Raw genomic sequence first — 22,678 nt, 5'->3', positions numbered from 1 at the left:
TATTTATTAACAGCCTGACCCATTCCTGAATATTGTATGGAAAATAAATGAGACGCTGTCTGTGTCTTGAAATTTAGATGTGGTTGAAATACTAATGAAGGGATTTAGGAATGAACATAATATGTCAATGTAGCTGTATGAGATACTAGAAATGTGAGGCAAAGTCTGTTTACTGCTACTACTACAAAATCTGTCTTAGAAATAAAGATATACAAGGTCTTCAAAGGGAAAAATGAAACAAGAACAAATATATCTCATTAACAAAGCAGTCAATTCCCTTTATTTTTAAAATTTTATGTACACATAAGAATGATCTGTATAATGTACATTCAATATAGAAAGCTTTATATATTTGATAATGTATAGAACATTTCACAATTACACTAATCTCTTACATAACATCTTGACATCCATTTTTAAATTTTTTTGCACAACTCCTTTTTCATTCAATTTGGTAAAGCCAGTTATACATACCGACGTATGCTGTGAGCTCTCAGAAGGTTAATAATTGAGGAGAGGATACCAGCGAACAGGTGCAAGGACAAAACCTAATAGGTAGGAGAACAGCCACACAGACTCGATGCAGGAGAGGGAAATGCCCTTCTTAGGGGTGACTTAGATTTCCCAATTTCTGTAGACTGCAGTTCAACCCCACAGTCACACTAGTTCAAAAAAACATTATAAAAACTAGGAAGAAAGTTTTGTCTTTTTGATTCACAGTCTTGTAAACAGATATAAAGGAACAAAATGTGCTTACATACATCAAGAAAAAAAATTCTTGTGTACCTGCTTAGGTTGATCCACAGAGTGCTTTCTTATAACGTGATACAATTAGAATCACTGACTTTTTTCCTAAATAAAAATATACTTATAGAAAAAGGAATAACACTGTCATGAAACCAGGAGAAAGGCAGTTAAGAGTTTTCTTCAACGTATCAGCTGGAGGAATGTGGACGGGGCACTGGCCTTTCAGCGTTTATTGTCTCTCAAGAAAGTTTCAAGTCTGATAGCCAAGGTCGCCTGCCTCATGGTCTACGGGAGGCGGCAGGTTAGACATGACTGATGACGATGTCCCTGCAGTAAGGTAGCCAGCAACTCCAGGTCCTGCAAGAGAGAAAGGAAAAATACACACCTTCTAAAGAGCAGAGTCATGTGAGAACACTGACCTTTACAAAAATGTCAGAACCAGGTCAAGCACCCCATCACAAGGAACTGATACAATCTATTAGGATTACCTAAGCATACAACGAAAACTTTAAAACAGCTACACAGCACCATTTTCATGGTTTGCCTTTACTATACGACAAAGTTAAAAATCATTTCAAAATTTATGCTGGACAGTAACACTGGTGTGGAAATATGGAAAAAAATTTCCCTTCTCACATCTGGGAAGTTCAATCTTTCAAAAAATCCTGGACGCTGAAGGATATAGCTAACGTCAAATGAGAAAAAAATAGGAACAGAGGAAAGAAACTCTGTACTTGGGTCAGTCCATTCGAAAGTCATACGTGATGAATTCCCAACAAAATACACTTCTATCCACATTCGAGATAACCTATTTTCATTTGGTGCAAAGAAATGCTACTATAACAAGTAACACCAAATGAACAAGGGTTGCTACACCAAGGTCTCTGAGAAAGAAAACGCAAGCTCTGGACATCGCTCATAGGTAAAAATAAGAGTGCTATGGAAAAGGTATCAATATTTTAGTTTTATATGTCTTGATTCTAACAATCTCTAGTGCACAAAAATGCCATTATCTACGCCAGCATTTATGAAGATGTGGCCTATGAGCATATAATGGCTTTAGCCCTCTAGTTTATCATGAACTGCAGAGACATTTAATTACACCTCAGAATCACTGCACAACTGTACAGAGTACTTGCAAGAGACACCGTACTGTAGCATAATACTGCATATTGAACAATACTTTTAGCTGAGATCATAGGAAACAAGGCAAACAGCTAAGGAACATTGAAGGGTTAGGACTAGAAAAGCAGTGGAAGCGGCATGCATTTAGCAAAATGGTTCTCTACCTGCTTCAGAGAGCTACACAGAAGTTAGCAAGCTGCCTGGCAGAGCGGATCTAAAGCCCGCTCCTGAGGTGAAGGGGACTGCTGCCAGTTAGAAGGGAAGGAGAGACACCTGAGGGGAAAAAAAGAAACATAAGCAGCAAGGGAAGTCATAAGGAAGTGCAAACAGCAGAGCAGTTTGATGAAGGCTAAGGTATAACAGGGACTGAAGCAGGACAAAAGGGGGACAATTCAGATTCATCTTGTTTTTAACCTCATGAGCATTTGTACTGAGGGCGTGAAGAAAGCAGACACTGTGTATCCAGCACGTGGTTACACAGTGGCCAGAGACAACTCAGCTCACGTGAGGTGCCGCTTGCCACCTGGAGTGCCCGGGAACTTAGAAAACCTAGAAAAAGGATTTTCCCTTTTCTAAGGCAAGGTGGGCCTGCATCTATCAACCCCTGCTTTCCACCAATCAGGACACCAGGCCTTCCACAGACTGCTCAGGAAAGAGACCATACCCCCCTGACAGCGGTTCAGAGCAATAGCGCCACACGGTTACATCACTTCCCACCAACCTGCCACTCTGAACTTCAGGCAGCAGCAAGATTGCTAGGGAACACACCAAGGATGCAACCCTTAAGAATAAACCCCTAAACACTCCAGATTGGTACAGTTCCTGAGCACTTCTGATGTGGGCTCAACTTAGTTCACATCAAATGAAGATTATGAGACCAAATCATGAATGCTACATATAGAGAAAGGACTAAGGATGTGGTTCTCAGACTACACGCTGAGGCACCCAGGGGCAAATTCACATGGGCTATTTTAAATTTGAGAGACAAGTGACATCTGTTGGATACCATACAAACAACTACTTGCAAGTTGTTTGGATATAACTACTTAATAAACTTAATTATTAAGCATTTCTTTTGGCCTAAGGGTAGATCAAGAAAAAAAATGACTAAGATAGGGCTTCCCTGGTGGCACAGTGGTTGAGAGTCTGCCTGCCGATGCAGGGGACACGGGTTCGTGCCTGGGTCCGGGAAGATCCCACATGCCGCGGAGTGGCTGGGCCCGTGAGCCATGGCCGCTGAGCCTGCGTGTCCGGAGCCTGTGCTCCGCAATGGGAGAGGCCACAACAGTGAGAGGCCCGCGTAGCGCAAAAAAAAAAAAAAAAAAAGATAGTAAGGCACTGTGAACTGAGAAATTTTGGGAACCTCTGGGCTAAAATCTAAATTGTGAATGATGGGCCTAGAAGGATTATTCAGAAGAGACCAAATTCTAGCCCCACCATTTGCCTCTTTAGGAAAGACAAGTCAATTCCTGGTATTTCTCTAAATGAAGTCTGAGATACTCTCTCCCTCACACTCCTGGCCTCTTCCAGACACGTCTGGTTTCTAGGGGCTGGAAGCTACAGTCTGCTAGGATACGACACTGTGTTCTCCAGAGAAACATGGCAGGAAAGAGTAGGGGCTGCCAGAAACGGGGCACATGGCACACTGTGTAAGGCAGCTGGACTCTTTAAGAGGGATGTGAAAACCAAGAATCCCACAGAACGGAATTGGCTGCCATGATGGAGTAGTGGAAGGAGCACGGCCTTTGGTGAAAATGAACATGGGATTCTCAGTGGGGGGAAGAAAAAAGAAGCCGTGTCTTAGCAGCAATGTCCTACAATAAACCGACACTGACCTTAGGGAATCTTTCTTAACATGGCTCCCACTGTGTAGTCTTGGACATGTGTAAAAAGAAAACCAAAAGGTAATAAAAACCAACTCTGCAAAGAACTAATGGACCAGTTTGATGAGAGGCCCAAGAAATGCACCCTTGCTCCCTTTGATGACCTTAGGAAAACAAGATAACTATTTCACATGCCTCTAATTAAAATAGAAGTAAATAAATATATAGTACAGAGTTCTTCATCTCCAAGTCTAGCTCCTAAAAGCATCTTTGGCCCACTACTCTTTCTTTCCCTGTTGTTCCTTCTTTCTCTATTGATTTTCTAGGTGAGGAAATCTGAGGATTTTCACTGCTGAAATTATTTTTATAGGGCTTTGAGCTTGTTAGCACCAAGCTCTTCTAAAACAAAATAAATGGCTAAGTAACCCAAGGCCCTACACAATGAGCAGTTACAGCTTAACTGCACCATGGGTAAAGTCCCATTGAGGCACTTTTAGATGAACATTTATCATAAAACAAAACAATATGCCAGGCTAGAGGGTCAGTCTCATCCCAATTTATCAACATTGAGTAATCCTACCTAGGACATTTTAATTTTTACCCCAAATCCTGAACATGTGACTGAGTGACATTTGCTCAGCAGCCAAGAAGAAGAAAATTATAAATGTGATTAGTCATTCCCATCTTATTTTGAAATAGTAATTAGCTTTCTCTCATCTCTCCCCATCTCCTAAACAAAATCGACTTATTGGAAGAAAAGGCTGGTGACGACTTATGTTCTCACAGCACCTTATTTCATTTGCAAATTGATTAGACAGAGGCTGGTACAAACTGAATCTTCTCAAGACTGAAGGCAGGGTGGGGTAAGTTTAAAATTCCAATTCAACACAACACTGTATACATTCCATGGAGTTCCACATAACGGAATTTTATCATTATTAGAAGTACTAGCCTCTTTTATCAAACAATGACACACAATTCAATGGAAAAGCTCAAACACAAAATAGAAAACATTTGACAACCCAAGAAATAAATATACATCGGTTCAACCAGTAGTACTTTCACAACAAAAGAACATCCCAGACTGATGATGTGCTAAGAACTGGACAATTTGGGGGCCAACACAGCTCAGAGCTAGTCTAGATTGTCCAACATCAACTGATGTGCCCTTGGGCTTCAACAATGACCTTCAGAATGGCCAGAGTAAAACTCCAGGCCCTTTCCAGGCTGGGATTTATACCACCTACCCCTCGATGGCTTTATATGGAACTTGCTGCCCCCTGAGCCAGACCAAGGCTGTGAAGAAATTTATAAACCCCAGCCTTTTTATTTCCCTAACCTTCTGCAGCCCACCAAAGCTGCTTCTCATAACTCATTCAGAAGCCACGCCAGGGATCCAAGTAAAAGGAAAGGCACAGACAGAAACCTTTTGGCTCCCTGAACTTTTCCTATAGTTATCAGGGAATCTGGGTGGGGGTGAGGACCAAGTGATTTCTAAAGGAACTGTAGGTCTCTAAAGATAAATCCTTCTCTCTTCTGTATTCTAACGACAGACCTTTTGACCCACAGCTGTTAGTACATCAAGGATCACCTGCAGTCTTTTATTCCATCCAGTCAAGTCAGTGAATGCAATGAATGTGAAGTACACTCAAGAACAAAAAGAATTAGAAGAGGGCTTCCTGTCCCTGCTTGTAATCTACATCTTCCTATTCTTCAAGGTAAAATTTTAAATAAGTTTACTCTCAGCCAGAAAAAATACAGCAGATTTTCCAATCATACCATTCTTTAGTAATGAATATAATACCATGAAAAGGTGGTATTGTGTAAACTTTTTGGGAAAAGAGTCTAAAGAGGTAAAGTTTTTAGTGTGTCTATAAGAACATACTCCTACTTAGAAGCTACAGCTTTACCCCGAATTTGAAAGAGATATGGAAGAGACTAAGACTATATTCTAGGTATTTCTCTCCATAGACATCATAGGGCAGGGGATGGGAAAGGTAGAAGGGAAACCCATGGCACTCTACTCTTAATGTACACACATGTACCACATGTTCATAAACTCTATAAGTCTGATTATAAATTTTAGTGTTTTAATATTAAAGAGGTCACAGTGGAGGAAAAAACAGTAATGTCACAACCACGTCTAAAATTAAAACCATGTAAAACTTTCTCCAAAGTCCTCACTTCTGAATATTTAAGATTTGGTCTTCAGGATTTATAAATTTCTATACTAGTGATCAAGATTATTAAAACAGTTACACTGGTGTGAGAAACGCTGGGTAATTAATTTTTTCTCTCAATTTACCTACATCATCTCTGGTTAGAGGAGGACGCAGGGCTGACATTTTAAAAATATTATAATTTCAGGCAGACTGCAAGAACCACTTAATATTCCTAAGGTTAATTTCAAACTAAAAACTTTTATACCAAAAAAAAAAAAACTTTTATACCAAAGACCATATTTCATTTTCAGACTTACTAAAATAAGTCTGTCAAATGGACAAATGTCCCAAGCTTCTGAAGTGTTTTATCTTCTGATCCCTAGGCAGTAAAACATCCTTTCCTTTATGATACCCACATATTTCCTCCCACGAAAAGATAAACCCTAAATATTTAGTAAAACTTCAGATTAATCACTGGTAACTTTGAAGAAAAAATATTTCACATGTGAGTATGCATATTTGGAATTTCAACCTAGTATTCTGACAGAATGGAACGATGCTGTCATGTTTCTGATACTGATATTTCTGAGTAGATATTTCTCTACTCTTTTGTTACATGTTCAAGATAAACATTTTAATACAGCCATACTCCAAATACAACATATGACACCATGGATTTACTGGATCAAAACTAAGCAGAGTCCGCGTTGCAGTCAGCACACATTCAACACCACAGCAGTTCGCATGCTGTCTGGGCTAGAACCAGAGGTCCACTGCATGCCCACAGCATCTCCAAGACAGGTAGCTAGGAACCTAGGAAAACCCTCTAAATGCCATTTTTAGTCTAGACAGGGCAAAAGAAAGGTCCAAGTGGCTTCTGCCATGTGTCTTAGGGAAGAGAATTGGGTGTGGTTTACCTGTGAGGTATCCTGCTGTTTGTGACTCAGAAATAAACAAGTCATGTTTCTGATCTTTGAAGGCACTCCAGACTGAAGAACGAGACAGGATTTCATTCACCTAGGGAAGTAAAACAAACTCTTTGAATTTAAACAAACTAAGTGCTAGATGTTGGTAGATGAAATTAAAGAGAAAAAGCAAACTTCCAAGACAAAAGGAAGAGGCCAGCTGAGGAAAGAACCAAAGATGAACCAAGACCTCACATTCATCAGACACTCTACACCAGGCACATCTCATTAAGCCAGATGCAAAGAAGTCCCTAAATCAGTCTTCCCTCTAAACTTGGACTCTACTATTTGAACTTACTGACTTGTATGTAATTTTGGCATGAAGATGTTCTTGTGATAGTAACAACTGGCTGACAGTGTGGTGTGGGTTCATGAAGTATTCCCGAGGAAGGGGTTTGGGGAGGAGCTACTGCAAAACTCAAGCTACAACTTTTTTTTTTTTTTTTTAACATCTATTTATTTATTTGGCTGCACCGGGTCTTAGTTGTGACACATGGGATCTTCATTGTGGCATTAAGGCTCTTAGTTGCGGCATTCGGGTTCTCTGACCAGGGATCAAATTCGGGCCCCCTGCACTGGGAGTGCGGAGTCTTAACTGCTGGACCTCCAGGGAAGTCCCTCAAGCTACAATGTAAAGCACTTTTTCAAACTATGGATGTGGCCTGTTAGAAGTTTAAGAAATCTATTAAGACAGTTGTGATCAACATGCTTGAGAAAATAAAATAGATTAATATAGAAAGCATCAGAGTATCACATGTAAAGTGGGCAAAATTGTTCTGTGATATATATACACATATGAGTATAAATAACATGTGTGTAAATGTGTATTGGACTAAGATGGAAGACATGTTTCTTTCTGTGACATAGATTAAAACAAAGTTTAGGAAATTCCAATGTAGAGGATATCTTTCGCATATCAAAGTTCAGATCAAAGTTCAGATCACTGGGTTGCACAGTGGACACAAAGATGAGAAAGACTTTCTCTGTCCCTGAAGTGCCTACAGTTTAGTAGGGGAGACAGACAATGCCAGATAACTTAGTGGTAAGCATTAAAGTAGAGATATACACGGGGACTGTGTGAGTCCAAAAGACTCTTTGTCCCAACCTTGGGGAGAAGCAATGGTGGAAGTGATTAGTTGTGAAGGTGCTAAAGTTCCTATTTTGGAAACTATCATAATTCTTTCCTTCCCTTGGGAGTGGAAGGTGGGGGTCAAGGTTGCTCTGCTAATTGTCATCAACAGGAATCTGGAGGGGAGGACAATTGCCGGTGCATGGTACACAGGAGTGCCTTTGCTTGGCATTCAGAACGCCCACAGGTAACTTTATTCAACATATAGTTAATGACTGCAGCAGCACATGCTGTCTCTCTTCTTTATTATCACCTTAAATAGTTCAAATGATAATACTGCTAGGAGGGACAACAGCATAAAAAATGTTTCTTTATTTGGAACACACAAACACAGTGGATTCACTAAAGGAGAGCTTTAAGTCAATTTAAACCTACAGAAGAACATTAGTAGGTAGAAATAGTCCAAGCATCTATGAACGGATGAATGGGTAAACAAATTGTGGCATATACACACAATGGAACATTATTCAGCCTTAAAAAGGAATGAAGTGTTGAAACACACTATAACGCAGATTAACCTTGAAAACATGCTAAGTGACAGAAGCCAGACACAAAAGGTCACATATTGTATGATTCCATTTATGTGAAATGTCCAGAATTGGTGAATTCCTAGAAAACAGAGTGGTGACTGCCAGAAGCTGAGGGGAAGAAGAAATGGGAAATAACTGCTTAATTGGTACAGAGTTTTGGGAACTAGATAAAGTGGTGGTTATACAACATTGTTAATGCACTAAATACCAGTGAATTGTTCAATTTAAAATGGTTAATTTTGTTATGTAAATTTCACCTCACCTTAAAAAAAGAGAGCGTTACTAGATAGGGCTATATAATAATACTGAATAAGGAACTCCTCAGAAGCAACATTAAGAATAAAACCAATGAGGAAAATTAAATTACTGAACTGGTTTGAACTCAGCATATGCATGCAGCTGAAACACATTAATAGAATCTAAGTTACAAAAAAAGGAAGCCAACACTTTGTAAGTGCTAATAACGGAAGGAGATGAAACTGAAATGATGTTCTGTATCTTTTAAAATGGTATTATGGGATGGTTAATGAATGCGGTTATCACTACTCCACAGTAACTCCTAGAACTGAAAGTTAATCTTAACCGGCAACTAAATGCTCAGTATTCTTCTATGTTGAAGAATGTGCAACATGTTACCACTATCCAGAGAAAGAATCCTCCCAGTGACTATTTGAGTATATAGTTTGTGTTTTATGAGACAGATATGCTAGTCCATCCCTGGTTTTGGGATCTGCTCCAGTTACGGTCAAGAACCACACCTGTAGGTGGAACCTGAGCTGAGGTGCATAGATCACCAATGGCCAAGACACCTGGCTTTGAAAATGCCTTGTAATCGGCAGATCAAAGTTACCTCTGTGTAGACTCACCTGTTCTCCATGCTGCAGGCTTCGAGTCATTGCCTTGAGAGCTTTAACAATCTGAGCCTTTGTGGCTGCTGGGCTGTCCAGATTTTCAAGGCCAATGCCTTCAAGTAATTTTAAGAGGTATGGGACCAAATCTGCTTTCAGGGCCTAGAAGAGAATATTAAGTATACATATGTGTGTACATGTGTGTATATATGTGTCTGTGTGTCTACATATATAGAGAGAGACACAAACACAAATATATACGCTTTAAAAAATGTAAGCCATCCACTGAGGAAATAATTTCACCCCCAGAACCGTATCTGGAAGAGGACACTCTGCTTTATTTTATTTTAATGCCAGATGCAGAATTTTGGGGGTGAGGGTATCTAATAATAATGACATTTTTACTTAATGAGATTTTATTCTGTTCCATCAACTATTTTAAATGCTATATGCTGATTATTTTACTTAATCCTCCCAACACCTAATGATGTAGGCATAACTATAATATTGCCGATGGAAAAATCAACGCATGGAGGGTAAAACATGTTGACAGTCACAGAGCAAGATAGTAATGGAATCTGTGTTTGGACCTATAAAGTACAGAACCTGAGCTTCAGCGAGTATACTGGTCTGCTTCCTCTAAGGACATGTACTGATGGGCAACGATATTGGCAGTATATTAGTTTTCACATTTTCTTAAAACATCAACCTTTGCATTCACCATACATTTTCTATCAGCCTAATAAAAGCTAAGTAATACTCTGCTACCACACAATTTTCACTGCCCACTCTGAGATTCAAAGGAAAGAGGTGGAAGTAACTAAGTCAGTCTACCTCTTTTTTACAGATATTATTCTTGGAACAACCCTGTGAGAAGTCATAACTTTATTTTACAGATGAGTAATCTGAGTACTGTAAGGGTAAATATCATGCCTGAGGTCACAGAGCCATCAAGTGGTAGAACTAACTCATGTTCTTTCCAATACAACAACCCTCCTAGCCAATTATAAGTTTGAACCTCAGAGCATCCAATTATCTCCTTGAAATGTACTCAGTACTTCTAACCTGACTGAACAAGGAACAGAGATGGAAGTGGGGGTGGATGGGGAGAGAAGATGTGAGAGGAAAAGGGGCTGGGAAATAGGAGGGCCAGATAATAAGGATGCAAGGGCCTTGTATTCAGGCTAAGGATGTCAAATGTCACTTTGTCATCTGGCAGGTAATGGTAAACCACTGAAGGATTTTTAAGTGAAGAATGAGTTACACTTTTAAGAGTTGTATTTTAGAAAGATCACTTTCTCAATGGCTTCTAAATTTATTATATGTTTTTTTGTTCCCTTGATGTCTGCAACATTGGTACCCACTAAGTCTTCTTTTCATTAGATGGGTAGTCTCTTTGAAAAGGACTATAAAAACATTGGCATGTTTTTTGAACATGACTTAAAAGAAACAAAGGAATGAATAAACAGAATGAATCTTTCCAAAAAGGATAAAATAAATTTTACAAAGCAAGTTAAGGATAAATGCTTAGTAAATAACCAAAATTTAAAATTCAGACATCACAAAAGTACTTTGATATTGGTAGGATTTTGGGTAGCTGGCCCACCTTTTCTGTGTGTATATATACATGTGCCTGTGTGTGTGTGTGTGTGTGTGTGTATAAAATATAAAATTACACATGCACAAATTCACAAGTTACCTCTCTGCCAAGTCAGGGAAACCAAAATCAGTGCTAAGTAAGTGAAAATCTATTTGTTTGGTATGTTGCCTTCCCTAAAATAGAAATCTAGAAAGTCACTTACTTGTGCCACTAATTCACTCTGCTCCTTCTGAAACATTCGGTTAATTGCTTCACAGGCTAGACCAACAGTATCTGGTCTCTTTTTCATTCCATTTATCAGTGGGCCAATTGTCTCCAAAGATGCCATGGCTCGAACACACAGCTAAGTGCCCAAAAAGAGAAGGTTACTTGTAGACTAGCAATATTTTATGTAACAAGGTAAATACCACAATAATATATGAAAAACCTACATTCAGTTCAAGTTTTTTTTTTCTTTTGGGCCGCGCCACGCCGAAAATCCCTTAGTTCCCCGACCAGGGCTTGAACCCATGTTCCCTGCAGTGGAAGCGCCAAGTCTTAACCACTGGACCACCAGGGAAATCCCTTCAGCTCAAGTTTAATAATGAACTAAGTCAAATTCAGTCTCCTATTAATCAGATCATTTAAACCAGTTTAAGAATTGTTACAATACCATGAGGCTCGTATGGATTAAGGCACATGGTAGGAAAGGGATTTATACTTCAATGTACATTAGTCAGGAAGAGGGAGCACAGATAAATTCTAGAACTATAAGCTACTAAATGGATTCATCAATACCTCGTTTTCAGACAGGGCATGAATAACTCGAATGGCACTCTTAGGAATGGCATTGTTCCTATGATTCATCGCCTGGATAACTTTGGGAAGATGGCCCAATGGTGGGACCTGATCAGCCAGCTGAGGCTGTGCATTGAAGAGGCATACTGTTGCCATTGTCAAAGTTTCCAGAGTTTCTCCCTGGAGAGGGTATAAAACAAACAAACAAGCAAACTGTAAAATACTGATGAAGTCCTAAACATCCTTGGTAATTATTTGGTGTTACTAAGGGCCCACAAGTTCTAAGTGCTGATACTTAAAAGTGATCCCTAAATCCTAAAAGAACAACAAACTTCCCCATCTTGACAAAGGCATGAATTTAAAAGACTTTAAGAATGTGATACATTAATCTAAGCAGCCTTTCTCTGGGCATTTCTATTCCACATCTCATTTCTACTGCAGATAAAAGAGATGTCTATTAAGAAATCATCTCTCAAAAGATATTACTAGAAATTTTCAGATAATGTTATAGAAATGCCAATATCAAAGAACATCAATAATTCAGGAGAATGAAGAACTAGCGAAAATGTTTTCCCCAGTTCTATTAAAAATCCTACTAATTAACATGTCTGGCTGCCATAATGCACTTTCTATTGTGGAAAATGGATTGCAAAAACCTGTAGCTTATACCATTATATGCAAACATATATATCCATAACATAACATGTCTTAAATAAACATGGAAGCTGGGATGCACCGAAAAAGAAAGCAATGTAGAAGGAAAATGTTATACGTTTTTCTGTTTCCAAGTTTCTCCTTTCTGAGGATTTCATTTTTTAAGCAAACTATATATGTAGTAAAAATCCTAGTAAAGAGAAAATGTGACTATAGAAAGAGACATATGTAAATATCTAACGTAATGTTAATTTTTTTTTGAAGTCTTGCAAAGCTAATGATAGTAACTAATGATTTCTAAGTACTTGACATTATACTAAGTACTCCATATTTATCAAAACTCATGAAAACTTCAGCCTTAGGGGCAGATGCTGTTACCTTTCTATGAGGTAACTGAGGCAGAATCAGGAGGCATTACTCCAGGTCACAGAGCTAGTCACTGGTGGGGCTGGTACTGGGGTCCAGGACCATCTAACACCACAGATCGGGCTCTTAATCACCTCTATAGCCAGCTTGTTTAATTAATTATGTACCTCAATTATTTTCAATATATGAGTTCAAATAACAAAACCTTATATTACATCAGGGTTTATGACTTGCCAAGCCAAGACCAAGTCTACTTTCCTACTCACTCCTGCTTTCCTGCTAGCCTTTGGCTTTGAGCATAGGTACAGGGTTCACCCATGTAGTTAAGACTCCCCTGTCAATTTTTTTAAGTAGGGTCATTCCTGCCATCTATGGCAAGCTAAGTGAAGAACATGCCCTAGCAGGACACACTTCCATTTAGGTTTCTACACTGCACATTTAGGTTTCTCCTTAAAACCATACAATCACTGGAAATGGGACGGAAGAAACCTTTCAGAGCTACTATAATTGTTAGAAATAGCATCCTCTCAATATACATAACTCCAACTTTTACCAAGAAGTTTCACTTTTGACAAGGCATATGTGAATTTAAGGGTGGCTGCTACATTGAAAGAGGTAGCCAATTCTTAATGTATGGTCAATGAGGATGGTGTTTTAACAGAAACACTATCAACATGTTTAGCAAATAGTGTTTAGCAAACTATATGAAATGTCTGGCTGACAGCTAAAGCTTACATGAGGATTGTTCTTCTCCAGGAGCTCAGTTAACTTTTCTAGCAGTGCAATAAGAAATTCTCTAGGCTTTCTTAGAACCCAAGCTGGCTGTGCAATAAAGATTCTCAAGAAAACTCCTCCAACAGCAAGTTCACCTTCTGCTTCTGCAAACACCACAGCAAAATCCTCAGGCAACTTTAAATAGAGAAAGAATAGTCAAGTCACTTACTCATCATTAGTTGTACATTAAGCAAGAAATAAAAACCCTATTAAAGAAATCGTTATGAAATTAACTAGTCCTTAAATAGTCATTATATAATCAAATCAAAATTATTGTTTTATTTTCTCTTAACAAAATTCAGAAAAAGTCCTTTGATTAAGTTACTTACTCTGAAAGTGAGTATTCCTACTTTTATGTTTAAAACCTTATTTTCAAGGGGAAGACCTAAGTTTCTTAATGACAAAGTATCTAAAAGGTTGGCATTAAACTCACTCATCAGGAATTTAAAAAAACAACAAAAATTTACAGTAAAATGTAGAATTCCTTCCTCTAAATAAAAGTATACTTTACCTTCCAGTTTACATCAGGGTTGTCTTGCTGATTTTTAAAGTGCCTTGGGAAAAAAAAAGGGGAAAGGACATCAAACTTCAGTCACAAGACACACTTTCATGCACGTAGAGTAAGCCTTAGAGAGGTGACAGACAACGTGAGGCATGCCTGCCTGCCCGGTGACCCCATCTGAAGGCCCTAAGTTACTGCGTGTCTCTTGACTTACTCGAGCACCATTTCTCTAACTGTCATGGACACTTTATCTCTGGAGCTGTCATTCCAAATTAACTCAGGATTTTCATGAGTTCCTTCAAAAATATGGACGGCAGCTTCAGGGTTGTCTCTCATGGCATCCATAAAAACGCTTGGGAGAAATTTCATCAATGTAATTCGAACCTAGATGAGGAGGTTTGAGAAAGAAAAAAGACCTATTGGAAACATCTCAATATTTGGTCTGCTTTACATTTCTCTAAGATAGAATGTTGCTGTAATTTGTGTTATGGCTGATATGGGCCACAACTATCATCCAAAAATTCTGGATTGAGAGAACAGATAAACCTTGGTTTATGCAAAGGTAACAAGACTCACTACGACCTGCTACTACTTACCTATCCAGGTTCATTTCCTCTCTCCTCCTCAAATTTAAGAAACATTAAGAAATTCAGCACCAGTGGTGTGTGAAGTTCCCAGAGCACACCACTCTGCCAGATCCTGCCCTGCACATGCTGTTCCCTCTTCCCAGAAGGCCCTTAGCTGCCCTGTCCCTCCACCCCTCCCACACCCCACACCCTCACAAATTTTTCTCATGCTACCTTTGTGTCGTACAAGTATTTTTTAGTGCATTTATTTTGCTATATTATGTTTTACATTATACTGTGCCTTTTTCCAGAAAGGATTTAAAAAACAGCTTAAAAAAATATATCCAACACACACATACACACAAACTGAAAATTAGTCTGAGGCATAAGGATAAAGGGAAAATGAAGGTTGGAAAGATAAGTTTTTCCCTCAGGTCCTCACATAGTTTTCCCTCCTTTGTGTCATTCAAGTCTGTGTTCAAATCTCATCTCATAGAAAACTTCCCTGGCCAAGTCTGTCTTGCTGTCGCTGTATTTTCAGCCCCTGTCACAAGCACATACTTGAATGAATATCTCATTCAGTGTATACTCTGAGTATACTCATTCAGATTCTTACTTGAATGAATGAGACTAATAGGAAGTCAGTACACAAAGGAAACATCAAAAGCTCTGTAAAATTGCAAGCAATATATTACAAATTTAGCCCTGAACTCCTAGCAGCCAATGAACTAAAGGAAACAGTGTCAGTTACATGATAGAGAGCATCCACAAAACAGGATGTGTGTCACTTTTCTGGGTCAAATGGATCTAAGACATAAATACAAGAGTTAAAACTATAAAACTCTTGGGAAAAAATACAGGCATAGATCTTTGTAAACTTGGATTAGATAATGGCTTCTTATATATGACATTAAAAGCACAAGCTACAACAACAACAAAGATAGTATGGACTTCAGCAAAATTAAAAAAAGACACCATCAGTAAAGTGGAAAGACATCCACAAAATGGGAGAAAATATTTGAAATCATATATCTGATAAGGAACTGGTATCCAAAATATATAAAGGACAATTACAACTCAATAGTAAAAAGACAACCCAATTTAAAAATGAGCAAAGGATGTGAACAGACATTTCTCTAAAAGAGAGGTACAAATGGCCACTTAAGCACATGAAAAGACATTTAACATCATTAGGCACCAGGAAAATGCAAACCAAAACCCTAAGATAACACTTCATACCCACTAGGATGACTATACTCAACAAAGATATATTGGGTGGGCCAAAAAGTGCCTTCGGTTTTTTAAGTAAAAATAAAAGACACATTTTTCATTTTCACCAAGAACTTTATCGAACAACATATTCACCCTTTTATTCAACTACCTTCTGCCATTTTTCAGGCAACTTCATAATTCCATCTTCCCAAAACTTATCTTTTTGAGCAAATAACTGTTCCAGGTACCTTTTTCAGTCTTCCAGGGAAATGAAATTTTTTTCCATTAAGAGAACTTTGTAAAGACTGAAATAAATGGAAACCCTAAGGTGTAATGTCTGGTGCATATGGCAGATAAATCAGAACTTCCCAGCCAAGCTGTAACAGTTTTTGCCGGGTTGTCCAAGACACATGTGGTCTTACGTTATCCTGATGGAAGATTATGTGTTTTCTGTTGACTAATTCTGGACGCTTTTCATGGAGTACTGCTTTCAGTTGGTCTAACTGGGAGCAGTACTTGTTGGAATTAATTGTTTGGTTTTCTGGAAGGAGCTCATAATAGAGAACTCCCTTCCAATTCCACCATATACACAACATCACCTTCTTTGGATGAAGACCGGCCTTTGGTGTGGTTGCTGGTGGTTCATTTTGCTTGCCCCACAATCTCTTCCATTCCACACTGTTGTACAGTATCCACTTTTTTTGTTGCCCGTCACAACTTGTTTTAAAAACGAAACGTTTTCATTACGTTTCAACAGAGAATTGCATGAGAAAATATGGTAAAGAGGGCTTTTTTTTTTTCTTTCCTTGCGGTACACGGGCCTCTCACTGCTGTGGCCTCTCCCGCTGTGGAGCACAGGCTCCGGACGCGCAGGCCCAGCAGCCATGGCCCACTGGCCCAGCCGCTCCGCGGCATGTGGGATCTTCCCGGACCGGGGCACGAGCCCACGTCCCCTGCATTGGCAGGCAGACTCTCAACCACTGCGCCACCAGGGAAGCCCCAAGAAGGCTTTTCTTGCTTAACTTAATGTGGAATCCAAGCATCAAAGCAATTCACATAACCAAGCTGGTGCAAATGATTTTCAGTGCTTGATTTGGATATTTTGAGTATGTTGGCTATCTCCTGCGTGGTATAACATTGATTGTTCTCAATTATTGTTTCGATTTGATCGCTATCAACTTCAACTGGTCTACCTGACCGTGGAGCATCGTTCAGCGAGAAATCTCCAGCACAAAGCTTCTGAAACCATTTTTGACACATTCCAGCAGTCACAGCACCTTCTCCATACACTGCAAAAATCTTTTTGTGCGTTTCAGTTGCATTTTTACCTTTCTTGAAATAATAAAGCATAATATGCCAAAAATGTTCAATATTAAAATGGCTACACAAAAATTAACCAATATTGATTAAGTCTTTTTTTAAATGCACGTTGATATGACAGCTGTCACATTCAATCTAACAAAATTATTTTGAATGAAGTTAAAGACAGCTAAGTGCTACTAGAGCCATCTTATGGAAAAAACTGAACGAACCTTTTGGCCCACCCAGTATAACAAGTGTCAGAGAAGAGGTGGAGAAATCAGAATCCTCACACATCACTGGTGGGAATGTAAAATGGTGCAGCCACTGTGGAAAACAGTCTGATAATTCCTTGAAAAGTTTAAAATAGTGTTACCATATGATCCAGAAATTCTACTCTCAGGGAAATAAAATACATATCCACACAAAAACTTGTATACATGTGTTCACAGTAGCCTCACTCAGAATAGCCAAAAAGCAATAATCCACATGTCCATTTTCAAATGATAAATGGAAAAACAAAATGTGGTATATGTATACAATGGAATATTATTTGGCAATAAAAAGGAAGGAAGTACTGACACATGCTACAACATGGAGGAATCTTGAAAACATTATGCTAAGTGACAGAAGCCAGACACAGAAGACACATATGATTCCATTTACGTGAAATGCTCAGAATAGGCAAATCTATAGAGACAGAAAGTAGGTTAGTGGTTGCCAGGTGCTAAGGGGAAGGTGAATGGGAAGTGACTGCTAAAGGGAATGGGTTTTTTTCCTGGGTTGATGAAAATGTTTCTAAAATTGATTGTTGTTGCCCAAACCAATGAACTGTATACTTCATATGTGTGACTTGTATGGCATGTCAATTATATCTCAATAAAGTTGTTACCAAAAAGGAAAATAAGTTTACTGACCCCAGTTCTAGAATCTCTTGCTGCAAATCATTCAATTAAGGAGCTGACACTTGTATTTTTCCTATACAGAAAATTTAAGTGTAAATATATTCACCTTGGTAAAATCTGTCCCTCATGTATTTCAAAGGTCAAAAAATTACTGAAGCGCTCAAAAATCAATTCTAGTACATATTTATTTTAAATATCTAAAACATTATTTAAAACATGTAATATTAGACATTATAATTATGTGCTACCCAACTCTAGCTTTAAGAAAACTCAATATTAAATATCAATATTCATGGACTTCCCTGGCAGTCCAGTGGTTAAGATTCTGCCTTCCAATGCAGAGGGCACGGGTTAGATCCCTGGTCGGGGAACTAAGATCCCAAATGCCGCGCATGGTGTGGCCAAAAATTTTTTTAAAAAAATCAGTGTTCATGATTTTATGGACCCTTGCTATAGGTATCCAAATGCAATCGCCCTTATCCCATCAACCCTGTTGATGACAGATTATTAACCATATTCCCAAAGTAAAACTGTTCCAGGTCCTGTGACAGATTCTCAGGAGATCAGACAAGGAAAAAAAAACAACTGAATCTAATGTGTTTTACTGATGTAAAGTAAAACCTAACACTCTGGAAGTGGAGGCTCAGGAGCCTTCATTTCATATCTGGGCTGGCTTCAGTGAGCATTACTTCATGTGAAACTGATTTAATAACAGAAGAAGGGGACTTTGATTACACCTGTGTCTGAATGCAATTCTATTTAGAAGTGCTGTTCTAACAGGTTCCTGCTCTGCAAATTGGACCATGGTTCCAGAGATCATCTTGTTAGCTCCAGATTCTTAATGGGAGATCTCCCTGCAGAGAGGGGAAGCAAAGGTGCCGTTACATTCACGTGCTATATGGCTTTAACTAATACAGGTGTGGGGTGTATCTCCTTCACAAGCTACCTCCACAGGCCAATCCTCGAAGTGTGAAAGTCTAACCTAACGTATCATCCGTCATAACTTAAATATACTTTTGTTCTTTCTTCAAGGGAGATGAACAGTTTTATCACCATAATTCAAATACTCTCTTAAGACTTCTCAATTCTAGTGCAGGCTTCGCCGACTATAATTTTTCTCTAACTAGTAATATATAGGAATAATTTCAGGTATGTCGATCTTCCAACTTTCATATTAAGTTATTTCCTCACCATCTCAGACTTTGGTAACGCTCATGAAATCCGTTATCAAAGTTACAGAGCTTTAGTAATTTCTTTCTAAGAACCCATTTTGTGCTCACCTTTGGACCTATTAGTTTATCTGCTGTCATTTTAGCAAAAAGTTCAGCTGTCTGGGCTCGAACCTGTGGATGTGTTGAATTGCAGAACATGTCTAGTAAATAAATCAAAGCTCCTGTGAAGGAAAGAAAGAATTAGTGTTTATACTCTAAATAAAAAAAAATGACTTTTCTAATCATAGAATCATAGTAGAATTCATTTTCAACCTTGTTTCAACTCAATGCAGTTTGTTTTTTTTTTAAACTGTAAGCCTTCCAAAGCATTCTTCTAGTTTATCAGACTATACAAAGCAGCTCAAAATAAGCCTCACCATTACTGAGCATGACTGGATGAGAAAGCACTCCATACATTACCTTTTGCCATTGCTTCTTTGATTATTTTTGTACTTGATGTCAAAGCATAAAGAGTTTCCAGAACAAGCTGACGACCTACAAAGTAAAAGACATTTCAAAGAATGTATCATCACATTAGCTTACATTTACTGGGCACCAGTGCCAGGCACTGAACTAGGTGTTCTACACAGGGTATTATACTTACATCTTCACAATAACCAGCAAGACAGGAATTGTGGCCTCCATGAGTGAGGAAGCTGAGACCCAGTTTGACCAACCCATGGATTCATAGCTAGTGAGAGATATAGCTCACTATACCACTGAGGTATATAGAAGTTTATAGAAGTCTGACTTCCAAAATCCACACTCATAACCACTATGCCATACTGTCTTGCTACCTCACTGTTCACTGTGCAAACAAAATCTTCTCACCTCCTGACACCCTGAGAACACTCTATTCAGGGATCTACAATTTTTATGTGGTGCTAGTATCTTAGAGAAATGAGTAGGAAGTAGCAGTTGCAAGACACTGTTCCAATCTAAGACACAATAGCATCCTTCTGCACATAGTCTGTGCGCTTCTCACCCTTGTCATTGAAGTAGACTCAGCTACTGGACTTTTCTAAAGTCAAAATGGCAACAACAGACAGGTGACCAAAGGAGTAAAGAGTTGGCAAAGAGGGTGAAGGCTGCCAAGTATTAGGCTGAGACTAAAACAACAAAGGATGGTAGCCAGACTGAGCTAAGTTAACAGGCAGGAGAAAAAACACTCAAAAGCAGATTTTTAAGAGAAGCAACAGTACTTCATTGAAAACCTACCACTGTTCTAACCATAGTTTCAAAGGAAAACAAGTCTTTGTAGGGGTTAGAGGAAGTTAACATTTTATGTTTTTAATGTCCCTTAGCAAACAGTTAAAGATAATTTAGTCTAAAATATAAATGATAGCAGAGTAGGCTGAGATATCTAGATGTCAGCTATTTTACCGGTAAGATTAAAATAATGACTGGACTATATAAATCCGATATGAATATAAAATAACTTTCAAGTTATGACTTCTGTAACATTCTTCACTTCATCAATCAGTTTAATTTTGCATTGTTTGAAGCCTCGTAAAGCTGTTAAAAACTAAAAAAAAAGAAAAACCAACTAAGGTTGTAGGGATGATAAAAATAATCTGTGAATGACTTTTAAAAGTTGTCATTTTAAAGAGCTATTTCAAACGTCGTTTATTAAAGAAAACAAAAATATTCAATGGAAACTGAACTCCACTCAACTCACTGACCCTAACACGTGCAAGGCACTGGGGCATAAAACGAATGCGACAGGTTGCTGCTCTCAAGGAGGTGAACAGGTGTGAAGTCAAGATTAACATGACTTCCAAGGGGCTAGCAAAGCCAACTGAGCAATGCCTGCTGACAGTTAAGTGGCAAAGTTGGACTTAGTATCGCCAATTGCCTTTGAAAATCAATCTCAAGGTTGATCCTAGCACTTATGCTAGAAGACTGTACAGTTTGTAAGGAGTCTATATTATTTCAGGCTGTATTCAAGAAATCAGGTTGGTGTATTTTAAAAAACTGATACCATTTGGTGGTAACAGTCGCTATCAGCATCAAATCAGTAAAGGACAAATAATGCAGGATTGAACTTTAAGCTAACACAAGGTGATTTTTATCTTAAGCATTTTTTCCTATCATCCAAGATCAACTGTGTGTGTGTGTTTTTTTTAATAAACCATGGAATATTAGTCAATTCTCAATTACTCACGTGTAGCTTATACTCAACAAATTGAAAATCCTAGATTATTTTCCTTTTGCTTTTCGATCTCTCTTACCTCTTTCAACTTTTGATATGAGAAATGCAAAATAATTAACTTATGTAAAAACATAATTAGAAAGACACATCTAATATAAAGAAGACCACTTAGGGCTTCCCTGGTGGTGCAGTGGTTGAGAGTCCGCCTGCCGATGCAGGGGACACAGGTTCATGCCCCAGTCCGGGAGGATCCCACATGCCGCAGAGTGGCTGGGCCCATGACCCATGGCCGCTGAGCCTGCATATCCGGAGCCTGTGCTCCGCAACGGGAGAGGCCACAACGGTGAGAGGCCCACGTACCACAAAAAAAAAAAAAAAAAAAAAAAAAAAAAAAAAAAAAAAAGAAACACAGATAACACTGTGTCAGAGGTTTTGTATCATCTGTGTAACTGCTCCCCTCAATGGGTTGACTGTACTGTTGTTTCAAAAATTCCAGTGAATATACGTACTTGATGGCAAAGAATGTAGAAGAGCCAATAAATTGGACAAAACCATTGATTCAGCAATATTGTTGACACAGTCTTGGTTAGACGTCACTATATTCACAACCTGAAAATTAATAAATAGGATGTTAAGAGTTCTGGAAATAATTTTGGGCCTAAACAAATTAAGTCAAATTAGTCAGACCTAAATAAACTTAAAGGCTTTACCAAAGTGAGAAAAATGTTTGGAGGACAATATATTTAATTTTTAGGCAAGGGTTTAATTTTAAAAGATTGGCCTGTTCTTTTGAGAATAAAAAATGTTAATGCTAATGCATATATTATATACATTAGCCTTCTATTAATTTAGAGGTAAGAATTAAATATAATCATCTAAACAAATATTTTAGCACCCATTCACAATCTTGAGGCTTATAAGAAGGCTTCAATTCTACACCAGTTCATGCTCTAGAACTATGGTGTACACTGTAGTGCTTTCCAATTGTAGATTTGGGGTGGCAAGTGATTAGGAAGATAATCATCTTTACTACTGGGACTTTTTCTTTTAGAGGGAGAAAGTAAATGTCTTCAGTGCCCAGCACAACAGATTAGGTCTATCTTTCCATTATACAGAAATATGCATGTTTTTCTTTCAAAGAGGATGACCTTTTAAGTCTAACTTATTATATACATTGATCTAAAGATCAATGTCAGTTAACTTGAACTATGTGGTCAGCATCTCAAAGCAAAATATCCTAGATTTAATAATGCTTATTTAAAGAGTTACAAGATACTTGAAGGAATTAAGTGGAGAAGCATGCTTTTCAATTTAAAGAACATGCTTGTTAA

At 38.4% G+C, this 22,678-nt stretch overlaps 1 protein-coding gene across 1 annotated transcript in view; it reads right to left on the bottom strand.

Moving 5' to 3' along the window:
- Positions 1–258: 258 nt before the first annotated feature.
- Positions 259–22,678, bottom strand: part of DNAJC13 (DnaJ heat shock protein family (Hsp40) member C13) — a 122,752-nt gene continuing 100,332 nt past the window's right edge. Inside the window, exons 46-56 of the mRNA XM_060011266.1 lie at positions 21,857–21,956; positions 19,616–19,690; positions 19,265–19,377; positions 14,217–14,386; positions 14,012–14,054; positions 13,462–13,635; positions 11,707–11,886; positions 11,132–11,272; positions 9,348–9,491; positions 6,775–6,874; positions 259–1,104 (exon numbers count right to left, since the gene is read on the bottom strand). Coding sequence (XP_059867249.1) covers positions 998–1,104; positions 6,775–6,874; positions 9,348–9,491; positions 11,132–11,272; positions 11,707–11,886; positions 13,462–13,635; positions 14,012–14,054; positions 14,217–14,386; positions 19,265–19,377; positions 19,616–19,690; positions 21,857–21,956 — 1,347 coding nt within the window. The 3' untranslated portion in view covers positions 259–997. The remainder of the gene's footprint in view (positions 1,105–6,774; positions 6,875–9,347; positions 9,492–11,131; positions 11,273–11,706; positions 11,887–13,461; positions 13,636–14,011; positions 14,055–14,216; positions 14,387–19,264; positions 19,378–19,615; positions 19,691–21,856; positions 21,957–22,678) is intronic.

This window comes from Delphinus delphis, chromosome 4 (assembly GCF_949987515.2).
Source record: "Delphinus delphis chromosome 4, mDelDel1.2, whole genome shotgun sequence".
Classification (NCBI taxonomy): domain Eukaryota; kingdom Metazoa; phylum Chordata; class Mammalia; order Artiodactyla; family Delphinidae; genus Delphinus; species Delphinus delphis.
This window is presented reverse-complemented; position numbering and strand designations above follow the sequence as displayed.